We start from the raw sequence: 12,739 nt of genomic DNA, 5'->3' as shown, positions 1-12,739 counted from the left end.
GTGGATGAGTTGGTGTAGCAACATTCCTTTGCTGAAATTAAAAGTCCTAGAATCGCCTGTCCCTGCATTCCTTTAGCTGCAACTATAGGCACTCAGAAGGGGCTTCCCAAGTGGCACTAGCGGTAAAGAACCTGCCTGCCAATACAGTGAGACATAAGAGATGCGGGTTCGATCCCTGAGTTGGGAAGATCCCCTGGAGAAGGGAATAGTAACCCACTCCAGTATTCTTGCCTGGAGAATTCCATAGACAGAGAAGCCTTGGGGGGTACAGTCCAGGAGTTCGCAGAGCGTCAGATACGACTGACGCAACTTAGGATGCACATAGGCACTCAGAACAAGCAGAATTGCCAGCACCTGGGGAAAGGAGCAAGCCCCAGGGCTTCTTGCACTAGACAGTTTCACCAAGTGCTTCCCTTTGCCTCGCAGGTGAACAGTCTGCGCCTGGCTGACCCGGTGGAGGCTGTGCTGCAGCTCCAGGACTGCGGTGTCTTCATCAGGATCATTGACGGCATGTGAGTCTGCATTGCCTTCCCTGCAGCCTCTAGTGCAGCTGTAGGCTGGCGTGGGAACTGCATTTGATTCCTTTCCTGGCTGGCCAGAAAGCGCCGCAGGATTGGAACGTCCTCCAGTCCCTGTGTGTCTCTACGAGAGAGGCTTCACTGGTCCCGTCTTGAGGCTGCCTCGCTCTTTCGTAGGAGAGCTGCCAGGCCTCTGTGTTCTCACCTCTGGGAGTCTGCCCTGGTGTTCCCTGTCCTCCTGTCTCAACAGGACTCTTCTGCAGCCCTCCTGCTTATCTCACAAGATCATCCTTACCTCACAAACCCTCTTTGCAACCTGTGGGGCCAGGAAGAAGAAAGGGGAAGCTCATAACCTTGAGAGAAAGAAGCAGCACCTAAAAATCTTTTCACTTGTTAGCACTGCACAGATTTATGCCTTTCTAACCCATTAGAGCATTTCTGGGGTTTTCACCTACCTCACTTAACTTATTCTCTGAGGTCAGTTAGCATTTGATAAGCCGCTTGTCATGTAGCCAGGATCTCGGTTTAGGCCCTTCATTTTATCTCTGTCTTCAGCACATTTCCTTTGAACTTCACAGTTATCTGAGAAATGAGTGGAGTGGGGTCTCCTCCTCTTGTCTCACCTTTCTGGAACCCAGCAAAGATGGGTCAAGCCATAACCTATATTTATCTTTTTAAAGCTCTTATGGTTCATCTTGTCTCCTATACCCTCAACTTTAAGGAATTATTATGAAGGACAGACTGACTGACCTTTTACTTCTTTGTGCCATGGGCAAAAGTATAGGCAAACCATGATGTAAGGAATTGGGAGGACAGTGGAGAGGACCGACTCCCAGTTTAAAGGAAAGCACTATAGGTGCTGAGTCCCCCAGACCAAGATCTGAAGTGTTGAGGCGTCCTATGTGGCTCAGTGATAATCTGCAGTGCAGGAAACACAGGTTCGATCCCTGGGCCAGGAAGATATCCTGGAGGAAGAAATGGCAACCCACTCCAGTATTCTTGCCTGGGAAATGCCATGGAGAGAGGAGCCTGGCGGACTATAGTCCATGGGGTCGCAGAGAGTCAGACACGACTGAGCACGCACGCACCTGTATGCGTTGTATCCACACACAGCATGTGGGAAGTGGAATTCAGCATCTCTGTGAAGCAGCTTGGCTGCGTTTATAGGCAGCAGCTCATTGACAGGGAAACGAGGTAGAACCGAACTTGTCAAAGGCAGGGCCTGGGTCTAATCCATCTTTAGGTCCTCTGCACCTGACTTAGGACTTTGCAGTGATTAGACTTTAATTAATGTTTGTTAGGTGAAAATGAGTGAATGAACATATAGTTGATATTCTAGTGGGGCTGAGTGCCCCCACGACAGATGTGTTTGCTAGAGTGGGTTTTTTGTTTTTTTAATCTTTTGAGATTTATATTGATAATGAGATGTCTAATATGATTTCTTAAAGGTTCTTGTGGCTCTGACTGGCCCACATGCCTTAGGGAAGAAAGCCACTGTATTTCTTATTTTGGTACAGACACTGCCATTTTCTTTTCTTTTGTCGCACCACATGGATTGTGGGATCTTAGTTCCCTGATCAGGCATAGAATCCGGGCCCTGGTAGTAAAAGTGCTGAGCTCTAACCACTGGACTGCCAGGGAATTCCTGGACAACACCATTTTTTTTCCTGGTTACCCAGACACAGGACATTTCAACATCAGTTTGAATTCTCTCCTCACCTGGGCACTGATTTCTAATGTCACCATCTTCTCAGTTTGTCCTTTCAGGAGATTTCTCACATCCCTTCCTCTGCCTCTGGATACCAGACTCTCATGACTTCATTCTTCTCTAACCTGTCCTTAGTCCTGGGTATCCTTGTAGTATGATCTCAAGACCTTCCTCCATCCTGCTCTCAAAGCTGTGTGCTCAGCAGCTCATGGACCTCAGCAACTCTTCATTGCCAAGAGGTTGAAATCTAAAAACTTCAGTTTGGGTATTCAGAGCTTTCATCAGGGGCCCATTTTTCTTCCCTCCAGTCTTGTTTCCTACTCATTTCTACCTCTACACCCCACTCTCTCTCTTTTTTTTTTGGATCTTGTAGACTTTCCTAAATTCTGACCTTTGTTAATTGCATCATCATGGTACTCCTTAACTTGTTCTTCCCCTTGTTGCCTATAAACTGGTAATTAGGTGTAAATTTAATTAGCTTAAGTTTTTTTTTCAAGGATACTTCATAGTGGAGTTGTATACCACCTGTAAGTCAGCATTTTGTAACTCATAATGTAACTAGTAACTATTTTGCAAACCCTAATGAAAGTAGTCGATTTAGGCAGCTAACATCAATGGCCAGTAAAACCATTAGGCTGGCAATACCTAACCTACAATTTAATTTTATCATCACCGAAGGAGAGACAGCCAGGTATGACTTCCCTCATTGTAACAGATAATAGTGTGCAGCATGGAAGGATCAAGCTTTTGCTTTTGAGGAGATAAATTTCCTTGCCTGATGACAAAAGCAGTAGATGTGTCCAGGGGTAAGGATGTATATCCTTGGTTTAGCCACTGGTTTATAACTCAGTGGGAAATTTGCATAAGGCAGGTCAAAATTTCAAGATGCCCATTTTCCAAGTTATTTTCTAAGGTGCTGCCTGAGCTTTAGATTAGAAGAGACGGGTGGGGAGAAGAGTAGCAGTGGGGAGAGAGAGAGTGTGTGTGTTTTGGTTGGAAGTGCTATTGAAATCCCAGGTTAACCCTGATCTTCACCGCAGATACAGGGTGATGCTGACCAACTTTCTTTGGGAAAATGTTATTGGTGAATGTGTTCTGGCTGATTCGTTTGTGATGCTCCTACTGTTGCTAACAGAAATCAGACACCTGGTTCTCAGGGAAAGACAGTGAAGGAGGGCTGGGTTGGCAGCAGATAGAATCTGTGGGAATCGAACAAATGCTTGTTCCTTGGCCACTTGGCTTTCTCTCTCGGAAAATTCATTAGAGTCAACCCCTCTGACAAGTTTCTCCATTTTTCTGTGTGTGAATAGCCTGAACCAAATAGGCTATCCCATCTCTTTGATATCTATGAGGCTTGCAAATCAAAGTTCAGTGGAGGCATTTTCCCAGAAAACTTAAAGCCCTGATACTTGCCTTACTGATGTTGACCTCTGCTCATCCCAGTTAAAAGCGTTCCTCATTGGTCAGTCAGCCCATACGTATTCAGCACCTGCTGTATTCCTATCTTTCAGCTCACACAGAGTGGTCACTTATAAATGATGTGCATGGGTCCGTGGAGTGTTGTAGGAATGCCTGAGAAGGAGGGGGAGACATGACTAGCAGTGGTTCTGCTTGGCTTCCTGCCAGAGATGAGACTTGAACGCTGTCTTCTTAAAGGATGGGCTGTGTTTCCCCAGGACCAGTGTTTTCCAAAGCATGTTCCATGTGACTATACTATCTCAGGGGCTCAGTGGGGAAAAAAATGTGTTTTGTGGTCAGATATGTTTAGGAAATAATGCCTGTTATGCCTTCTTCTTTAGAAAATGTTCAGTTGGATTTAACCCAGTATTTCTCAAACATTTAACTGAAGTACCATGTTTTTTTTTTTTTATCAAATGGAATACACCTAGGTAAATTACTACTCTGTGATGAGGCAAAGAAAGAGTCACAACATTCCAGATTGTGGGTGGGTAGGGAGGATGGCTCTTTCAGGAGTCTGTGAGGAGATTAGCATCTCTGAAGGAATTTGTAGGTGTCTCTAATCACAGACCAGGTACCCAGAGTGCTGCTTGTGGGGCTTCCCTTGGAAGAAGCCTTTGTAATCACTCCAGAGCTGGACAGAGTAACTCCCAGTCTTGGCTGGGATGCTTCTGTGCTTTGCAGGGGGATTCTCAAGTCTGCCCTGCCCTCTGGAAAGTGGATTGAAACCTGGAGCTGTGGGATCTGAATAACAGGAGGCCTTTTAATCAGTATCTTCAGCTGTAGCCTCGATAGAAAAGTCAACTTTCTAACTTTTAAATGAGGGTAGTCACTTCTGAAAATGAAACTGCATTTAGCGAAAGGGGCTAGGGCCAGGCCTGTATGAGAGCGCCCCCTGCTGCTCCCTGCCATCCTTGCTCTTCACACTTTGCTCACATTTCCACTTAAACCAGCGCCAGGAAGGTCACAGATCAAGAGTGATTGTCCCTTGGCCTGGCCCCTCGGAGGCCACCTCAGCCTTCAGCCTAGTGAGTGTTGACCTTTGCCATGCCACTTCAGAGCTTTGTTCCCACCTGCTCTTTCAGTTCTTGGATCTGATTTCCCGTTTCCATAGTCCTCTCTTAACTCTAGCCGCGTACATAGTCCTCACGCACTTGTCCTCTTGTCACGTGTTCCCAGGCGTCCTGACCTTTTACACTTGAGCCATTTCGGACTATTGACCCCAACTTCCCATCCATCTGTGCTGCCTCCATCACTTCTCAGCCCGCTTCCCACAGAGCTTTTCCATATTCACAAATGGGTGGCAGAGTGCCGTCTTTTCCAGGAGGGCCTCAGGCCTCAAGTCCCCACTTCTCAGCCACCACACAGTTCCTTCTGGGTAAATGGTGTCTTCTCCCCTGCTTCCAGCGCCTGGCCTGGTTCTCCATCAGATCCAACAGAGACCCATCCTGAAGGGATGGGAAGGTGGCAGGTGATGCAGTAGCCAGGAGGGAAGGCTGGCCAAGTACTCTGGTTCTAACACTTGTTCTTTTTCTAGCCTTGGCACTGATGAGGGGCAGCAAATCCTGCAGCGGCCGGTGCCGGAGAGACTGGAGTTTGTGTGCAGTTTTCTGCAGAGTAAGCACCTTTCTTTCTGGCTGGGAAGGAGCTGCTTCCTGGGGCTCGGGTGGCCAGAAGAACCAGGTCTCAGGTGTTGGGAGGGGCAGAGGCTTGAGGCCGCCCACTGTGTGCCACCAAGATGAGTATGGCCAGGGTGCCTTCTCTGGGTCTGGCCTGCACCAGTTGGAGGAGAGTATCCCGAGTCCCAGAGTATGAGTCTCAGATCCAGGGAGAGCAGGGGGTTGATTTTGGGGACTCATCACCTTGGGTTCCCATTCCTTCCACTGCAAGGAGACAGAAAGATCCATGTTACCTTCTTCCCCTTGCTGGGAGAGCAGTTTCCCATGGTAACCCTAAATTAATTGCTTAAGTGATAGGTATAGGGGCACAGGCAGGGTAAGATTGAGGTCTTGCCCTTCTACTCTACTGTTTGTGTGACCTTCCTAGACAGGGGTTCCCTGTCTGTAAAATGAAGATGATTGATTGCTCTTAAGATTGACGTGCAGAGTAAATAAGGACACATGCAAAGCTTCCAGTGGGCTTCCCAGGTGGTGCTAGCTTGAAAGAATCTCCCTGCCAGTGCAGTGAGACATAAGAGATGCAGGTTTGATCCCTGCATTGGGAAGATTCCCCCAGAGGAAGGCATAGCAACCACTCCAGTGTTCTTGCCTAGAGAATCCCATGTACAGAAGAACCTGGTGGGCTACAGTCCATAGGGTCAAAAAGTCAGGTGCAACTGAAAAGCTGAGCACACAGGTACTCAGAGCTTCTAGCACAGTGCTTGTCAGTCCCCTCCCCCATATAGCTATGGACACAGAGTTCTCATCTTTGATTCAGGAGCTGTCTGCCATCCCCACCTCAAGAGGCTTATAAGAAAGGTGATGATGGATTAAAGCAGGGTATTAGTAATTGAGCCCAGCCCCACTTGCAGCATGAGAAGCAGGTATCCCCCAAACCCTGGTCTGACTCAGCTGCAGGCACGCTTCTTCTGCACCCTCAGTTGGAAGGAGACTGTGCAGTGACCTGGAATCTCTGGGCTCCTCCTCTGTGGTACTGAGGGGGAGTTGGTATGTGGGTGGGTGAGTGCTGTGTCAGGCCCCAGATCTGCTGTTAATTCCCAGCCTGTTTTCTCCTTGAACTGTCTCTGTAGTCCTTGGACTAGCCCAGGATAGAACTAACTTCAGGTGGAAATGTGCGTGTCGTCTCCTGGTCCCACCAGCTGTTCTGCTCCTCTGACTGAGAGGTGTTCTGATTATCTCAGGGATGGTTCCCAGGAAATTCACCTTATTTTCTATATTATTATCATTACAGAAAACCGAAAACATCCCTCTTCTGCAGAATGCCTGGTGTCAGTGCAGAAGGTGATGGAGGGCTCAGAGCTGGAGCTAGCGAAGGTACCCGTGGAAAACGAAACTGGTGGGGGTGAGAGGGTGGCACCAGAGGAGCCTGCGGAGGGGCCTGCTCTCAACCCAGAAGTGGTGGGTGCTTTATTTCTGAGCCTTATGGAGGTTGGTGGTAGGTCGAGGCAGCCACCTAGCTGAGGCTTGATTCAGCCAAGGATTTTAGCCTATCCTAATGACAAATAGACTTACTGGACCATTACTGTGGCCTCTGTGGACAGCTGGCAAGGGTCAGGCCTTAGCTGGCTGTCGTCGTATTTTTCTTTTTAGCTCAGTCCAATTCAGTCCCCCTTCTGTTTCTGGGTGCTGGCGTATGAAGGATGCCTTAGGTGTCATACCCTGGGTTCCATGAGTGCAGGGATTCTGGCTCCTGGCTTTTTGCACAGTGAGCACTGATTCCTCAATCAGGAGGTATGGGGTGGGGAGAGAGGTGGGAGGGGGGTTCAGGACGGGCGACACATGTACGCCCATGGCTGATTCATGTCAGCGTATGGCAAAAACCACCACGGTATTGTAAAGTAGTTAGCCCCCAATTAAATAATTTTTTTAAAAAAGAAAAAACTGTTTCCTGATACAGTTAAGGGCAGCAGCCTGGGGCTGCTGAATTCTAGGAGAGCTCGGAGTCCCCAGAACAGGGCAGGGGTTGGGGACTGAGCAGAGAGGCAGCCCTGTTCAGTGGCCGCTCCTGTTGCTTCTAGGTGGCCATGCTGCTGCTGTACCACTCCTCCATGAGCTCCAGGAACCTCAGGGACTGGGAGCAGTTTGAATACAAGATTCAGGTAAGCCCTGTGCCTCCATCCCACCTAGCAGGCTTGCCCATGTTTCACCCCATGCCAGTTGTTTTTCTCTAAACAACGTGCATTGTTTTTAAAAATTATGTTATAGTAGTTACAGCCATTCATTATAGAAAGTCTGGAAAATACCGAGAGGCACAAAGAAGAAAATAACAGTTGCTAGTAATCGCATTCTCAGCAGTAACTGCTGACAAAAAGGCCCTTTTCACATACATACGTTTAACTGTACCTGTACCTGAACTGTGTTTGGATAATACATAGAAATTATTTTTCCTTCATGTATGTGCTTCTGTATATTTAAGTGGGTGTTTTACACACTGTCACTCCATTTCACCCTCCTTTCCTCTAGTAGGACGGATCAGTGAGGGTGTCTCTGTCTATCGTGACAGTCTAGCTCAGAGCGGTTGCCCCTCTCCTGCCCTCTGCATGGTCCCTAAGAGAAGCAGAGTTGGTGCATCTGCTTCATTAGAGAAGGAACTACCTGCCGTGCGGGTCCTGATGTTGTCTTTGCTTTCTGCATGAGCAGCTGTGCTTTTTTCCCCAGAGCAGCAGCAGCTGGGATGCCAGAGAGGGTCACTGGCAGGGCAGTGTCCAGAGAGCTGTGGCCTTTCACGTAGTGGTAGAAGCGTTGAGTTCACCCCATTTCGTACTCACTTAGCTCATGGCTTGTCACAGGTTGGGGTTGTAATACTGTGGGAGGAACAAGTGGCTCCTTCCTTCCTTTAACGTTTTCTCTGCTCTAAGCTGATCATAGGCCAGGTAGAAAGAAATTCTAAAGAAATAAGGAAAATGGCCAGAGAAGTCAGATCAACTCTGTAGCTTTGGAATTCAGACAGCGAAGGCAAGATTTTACAGCTGAGCTGGTGGTTAAGCCCTGCATGAGCCCCGAAGGTGTTTTCACTCAGAGAACAGCAGTAAGGGCCAGCTGGGAGGGGCCAACAGAGTTGTGTGTAAAAGCTTTCTAACTGGGTTGCTTTGCTTACCTATTCTCATCTCACGGTCAGGAGTGAAGTCAGTTTGAACCTCTGTCTGACCCTGGGTGCATCTTTGGGGGAAATGAGGGGCTGGGGACAAATAGAGTGGAACGTCTCTGGTGGAACATTCTGGACTGGACCATGGGGCTCTGAGGGCAGGGATGGGTTCCAGCAGACCCTTAGGGCACCTCCAGGATCGTGCCCTCCATCCCTGCAGGCCTCCCGAACACCTTAGTGATGCTCTTTCTCTGTCTGTGGCCCAGGCTGAGTTAGCCGTCATTCTCAAATTTGTGCTGGACCATGAGGATGGGCTAAACCTGAATAAAGACTTGGAGAGCTTCTTGCAGAAAGGTAAGTAGAGGCCATGTCTGATGATCCTGTCTTTTCTGAGCTGGGGATTGCTAGGATCCTGAGTTGTCAGGAAGTTCTGGGGGTTTACCCCAACACAGGGCACAGTGTAGGTGCTTAGGAAATGTGGAATGTGGAGCCACAAGACTTCTGGCCATGTTGCCCTCATCCCAGTTCCCAGAGCTCCTCCTCGCCCCTCGCAGGACATTTGTAAGTGATCATGTCTGCTGTCAGATCTCCTGGTTTACCCCACCACCCACGCATACATGTTGTTTCATTTTTTATTGTTTAAACAGTCATTACTCTTGACTTACAAGCTGGAAGTACACAGTTTTAGAAAACTGTTGTTCCTTACATATTGCTCGTGTTCTAGGTGGGAAGGCAGATACATAAACCAGAATGTATGATGAGGAAAAAGTGCTAGAACAGGGAGGTATTGAACCTACCAGGCATCTTGCTGGAAGTACAGTAGAGTGAGAGTGCTGCCTGTTGGGAGGAGCCGTCTGACGACGACAGGTGTCTGGTGGTGGGTCTCGGCACGTTCACCCAGCCGCTGAATTTGGTGTTCCTTGTGTTCAGGTTCCCTATGAGCAACTTCAGGTGGAGATGTTGCAGATGTGAGTGTAGAATGCAGGAGAGGACTCTGGGCCAGGCTATGGGCTTGCACGTTGTTATATGGATGGCCACTGGGGCCTTGGGCACTGTGGGCAGAGCACGCAGGCCCCATCAGAACTCTGGGGCTTGGCAGGCAGGTGGGTGGGAGAGGAAGCAGCAGGTGCGGGAGAGGGAGCCCGGGTGTTAGAGGCAGGAGGGCCTTGTGAAGGTCACCGTGAGAGCCAAGGGAGGAGGAGGTTTTGAGAACGAAGTCATGCTGGCGGTGCACGATTTCAGAATGAGGGTTTCAGTGAGGAGGCTGCTGGCTCTGACTTGAGAGGCCACTGGGACTGAGAGGAGTCCACTCAGGGTTGGCTTGAGGGGAAAAGTGTGAGCGCTTTGTCCGGTCTCTGAATACAGAGTCTGGGCAGGGAAGCCCTGTGCTTTGGCTTAGGGCACTGACTGCTGGATAACCCAGACCCCAGGCTTCAAGCACCGCCCAGCCTTCCTCAGCAGCTGACACATAAGTGTCTGGATTCATCCCCACTAAGGCAAGTTCTCAAATAGCAAAGAGATGCAAATCTGTCCACCTCTTACTGATCTCTCTGTGGCTTGTCTGCTCCTTCCGCTCCAGCTCCTGTCCCTTCCCCCCGTTCCAGCACCATCTCTGAAGAGCTCTCCCCACCCAGCCACCAGGCCAAGAGGGAGGTTCACTTCTTAGAGCTACAGAAAGTTGCCTCTTCCAGCGGGAACAAGTATGTGCTGGGGCTCTTTGCCCAGGATGGGAGGCCCTCAACACCCAGCGCTCGGATCCCTGCCTCCAAGGGGCCAAACTCTTGACCAGCCCCTGAGTCATCAGAGACCTTGAAGTATCTTACAGACCTGTGACGTCCTCCCCTATGTCAGGATCAGTGGGGGACTTGGTTGGGATCTGTCCTGGGCAAAAGGCTTGTCAAAGACTGGTCCCTGTTTATGGGATTTCTTGCTATCTTGAAGACTAGGCTAAAGTCCCTTAGTGCAGTTCTGTAAAGGCAAAGAGAATGCCCTCCTTTTGCAGCTGTGGTGGGTGGGGAGGCATGGAGAAATTAAGACTTGAAGAAAGAAGAGCAGCTTTCTCTAAGTCACGTCATAAAGCACGAGGTAGCACTGCAGGCAGAACCCAGGCATTTGGGCCTCACCCCGCACGCGCACCCACAGAGCTGCGCCCTCCCGCCCCCCACCGTGCCTGTTGGTTGCTTCCGCCCTCACGTCTTGGGCTCTGACCGTGGCATCTGCGCCATCTCCTTCCTCAGCTTCCTCTCAGGTTCCCCAGCCTCCCCCATGGGTGACATCTTGCAGACCCCACAGTTCCAGATGAGGCGGCTAAAGAAGCAGCTTGCAGATGAGAGAAGCAATAGAGACGAGCTGGAGCTGGAGTTGGCTGAGAACCGCAAGCTGCTCACCGAGAAGGGTAGGTACCTGGCTCACTGGCGGACAGGTGTGGATGGGCGGCATTTGGGATTTTTTCTGGGAAGGTGCTGGGCTTGTCTGAGGTGTGGTCCTTCTGCCTCCTGTGTTGTCTCCCCTGCTGGCCCGGGAGCTGAACTCATCCCTGGGCCCACTGGCTGACACCTGGAAGCTGGTGCTATCCATGCCCCCACCCCTTCTTCCCCTGGACCCGCGGCCCCTCCCCCCTCCCTCCTCACTCCTCCCCTCATCTTGGGCTGAGTCCTCTCCTCTCCTCCGGGCAGATGCGCAGATAGCCATGCTGCAGCAGCGCATTGACCGCCTCGCTCAGCTCAACGAGAAGCAGGCGGCCAGTCCGCTGGAGCCCAGGGAGCTGGAGGAACTGCGTGGCAAGAACGAGAGGTACGGTTCTCCTGCTGCCCTTCGCGCCCGGTGCAGCGGCCATGTGCTCTTTCCTCACTGCCCCCTCCCTCGCAGCCTCACTGTGCGGCTGCACGAAGCTCTGAAGCAGTGCCAGGACCTGAAGACAGAGAAGAGCCAGATGGACCGCAGAATTAGCCAGCTTTCTGAGGAGAATGGGGACCTTTCCTTTAAGGTGAGAGTTGGGGTTTCTGGTCCTCACCTGGAAGGTGCAGCTGAGTTGGTCTGGACAGTTCCCCCAGAGGGTTGAGGAGAATGTCCTCATTCCTTAATTGGCTACTGCCAGGGACCGGCTGGTGGCTGTAAATTTTGATTAGTAGTCCTGCGTTAGAGATGTGAGTAGTCGCATTTGGCTTGAGGAGGGCTGGAAGGATAACAGGAGCTGTCCAGACCCTGGAGTTCAGCAGGCAGACAGCAGTGGTTCTGGCAGTTTTGACCCTGGGTGACGGGGGTTCCCTTTTGTCTGTCTCAGCTGCGGGAGTTTGCCAGTCACCTGCAGCAACTCCAGGGGGCGCTCAATGAACTGACAGAAGAACACAGCAGGGCCACTCAGGAGTGGAGGGAGAAGCAGGCGCATCTGGAGAAGGAGCTTGGCACAGCTCTGCAGGACAAGGTAGCCCTCTGCTTCGGGAAGTCAGGGCCACGGTCTTGACCACGTGCCCAAAGCTGAATGCCGTTTACCTCTATGGGACCTTTGGACTTCCTGGTGGCTCAGATGGTAAAATGTGTGCCTCCAATGCAGGAGACCCGGGTTCAATCCCTGGGTTGGGAAGATCTCCCGGAGAAGGAAATGGCAACCCACTCCAGTATTCTTGCCTGGAAAATCCCATGGACGGAGGAGCCTAGTAGGCTATAGTCCATGGGGTCGCAAAGAGTTGGACACGACTGAGTGACTTCACTTTTCACTATGGGACTTTTGGGAATTATGCTGACTGCTCTTCAAGGCTTAATAGTGTGCTGTAATGGGCTTCGGTTCAGTACACCTGTATATCCTGTCTCTGCTGTTTACAGGTGTGGCTCTTGGACAAGTTACTTGACTTCTTTCTAAGCGTCTTTTCCCGAAAATGGGAAAAAAGAATTAGTAGCTGCCTTGTCATCTGTTGTAAGATAATGCAGGTAGAGCACTGAACACACATTGTCTGGTATGAAGTGAAGTTGCTGAGATTATTTTGCTGTCAAGAACACAGCTCTGCCATGTATTAGTAACCATGTAGCCCCTGGACAAGGCACTTAACTTGTCAGCTTTGGGCTCTTACTCTGTAAAAACAATAGGGATGGTAGTTGCTACCTCCCTATCTGTTGGGTAGATTCAGACAGGCCCTGGCCCATTGTAGTTGCTTAGTGAACAGTGGGGTGAAGACGGGCAGGGGACCAGGGGGTGCTGTGGCTACTGCTGTTCAGACAGGATATTTTTAAGCTGATGAGTGTTTGGATACTCTGAGAGCCAAGACATGACCAAGGAAGGGTATACAGTGAGGAA

General features: G+C 50.2%; 1 protein-coding gene across 15 annotated transcripts in view; it reads left to right on the top strand.

The window, feature by feature from the left end:
* NUMA1 (nuclear mitotic apparatus protein 1) overlaps positions 1–12,739 on the top strand; it is a 69,628-nt gene that overhangs the window by 43,627 nt on the left and 13,262 nt on the right. For all 15 annotated transcript variants that reach the window (XM_069553462.1, XM_069553464.1, XM_069553476.1 and 12 more), the window contains 10 exons: positions 427–512; positions 5,222–5,301; positions 6,595–6,677; positions 7,382–7,462; positions 8,715–8,802; positions 10,028–10,148; positions 10,686–10,843; positions 11,124–11,241; positions 11,317–11,434; positions 11,732–11,872. In XM_069553462.1, coding sequence (XP_069409563.1) covers positions 427–512; positions 5,222–5,301; positions 6,595–6,677; positions 7,382–7,462; positions 8,715–8,802; positions 10,028–10,148; positions 10,686–10,843; positions 11,124–11,241; positions 11,317–11,434; positions 11,732–11,872 — 1,074 coding nt within the window. The remainder of the gene's footprint in view (positions 1–426; positions 513–5,221; positions 5,302–6,594; positions 6,678–7,381; positions 7,463–8,714; positions 8,803–10,027; positions 10,149–10,685; positions 10,844–11,123; positions 11,242–11,316; positions 11,435–11,731; positions 11,873–12,739) is intronic.

This window comes from Ovis canadensis, chromosome 15, assembly GCF_042477335.2.
Source record: "Ovis canadensis isolate MfBH-ARS-UI-01 breed Bighorn chromosome 15, ARS-UI_OviCan_v2, whole genome shotgun sequence".
NCBI lineage: Eukaryota > Metazoa > Chordata > Mammalia > Artiodactyla > Bovidae > Ovis > Ovis canadensis.
Note: the sequence above shows the minus strand (reverse complement) of the source record. Positions and strands in the feature narration are given on the sequence as shown.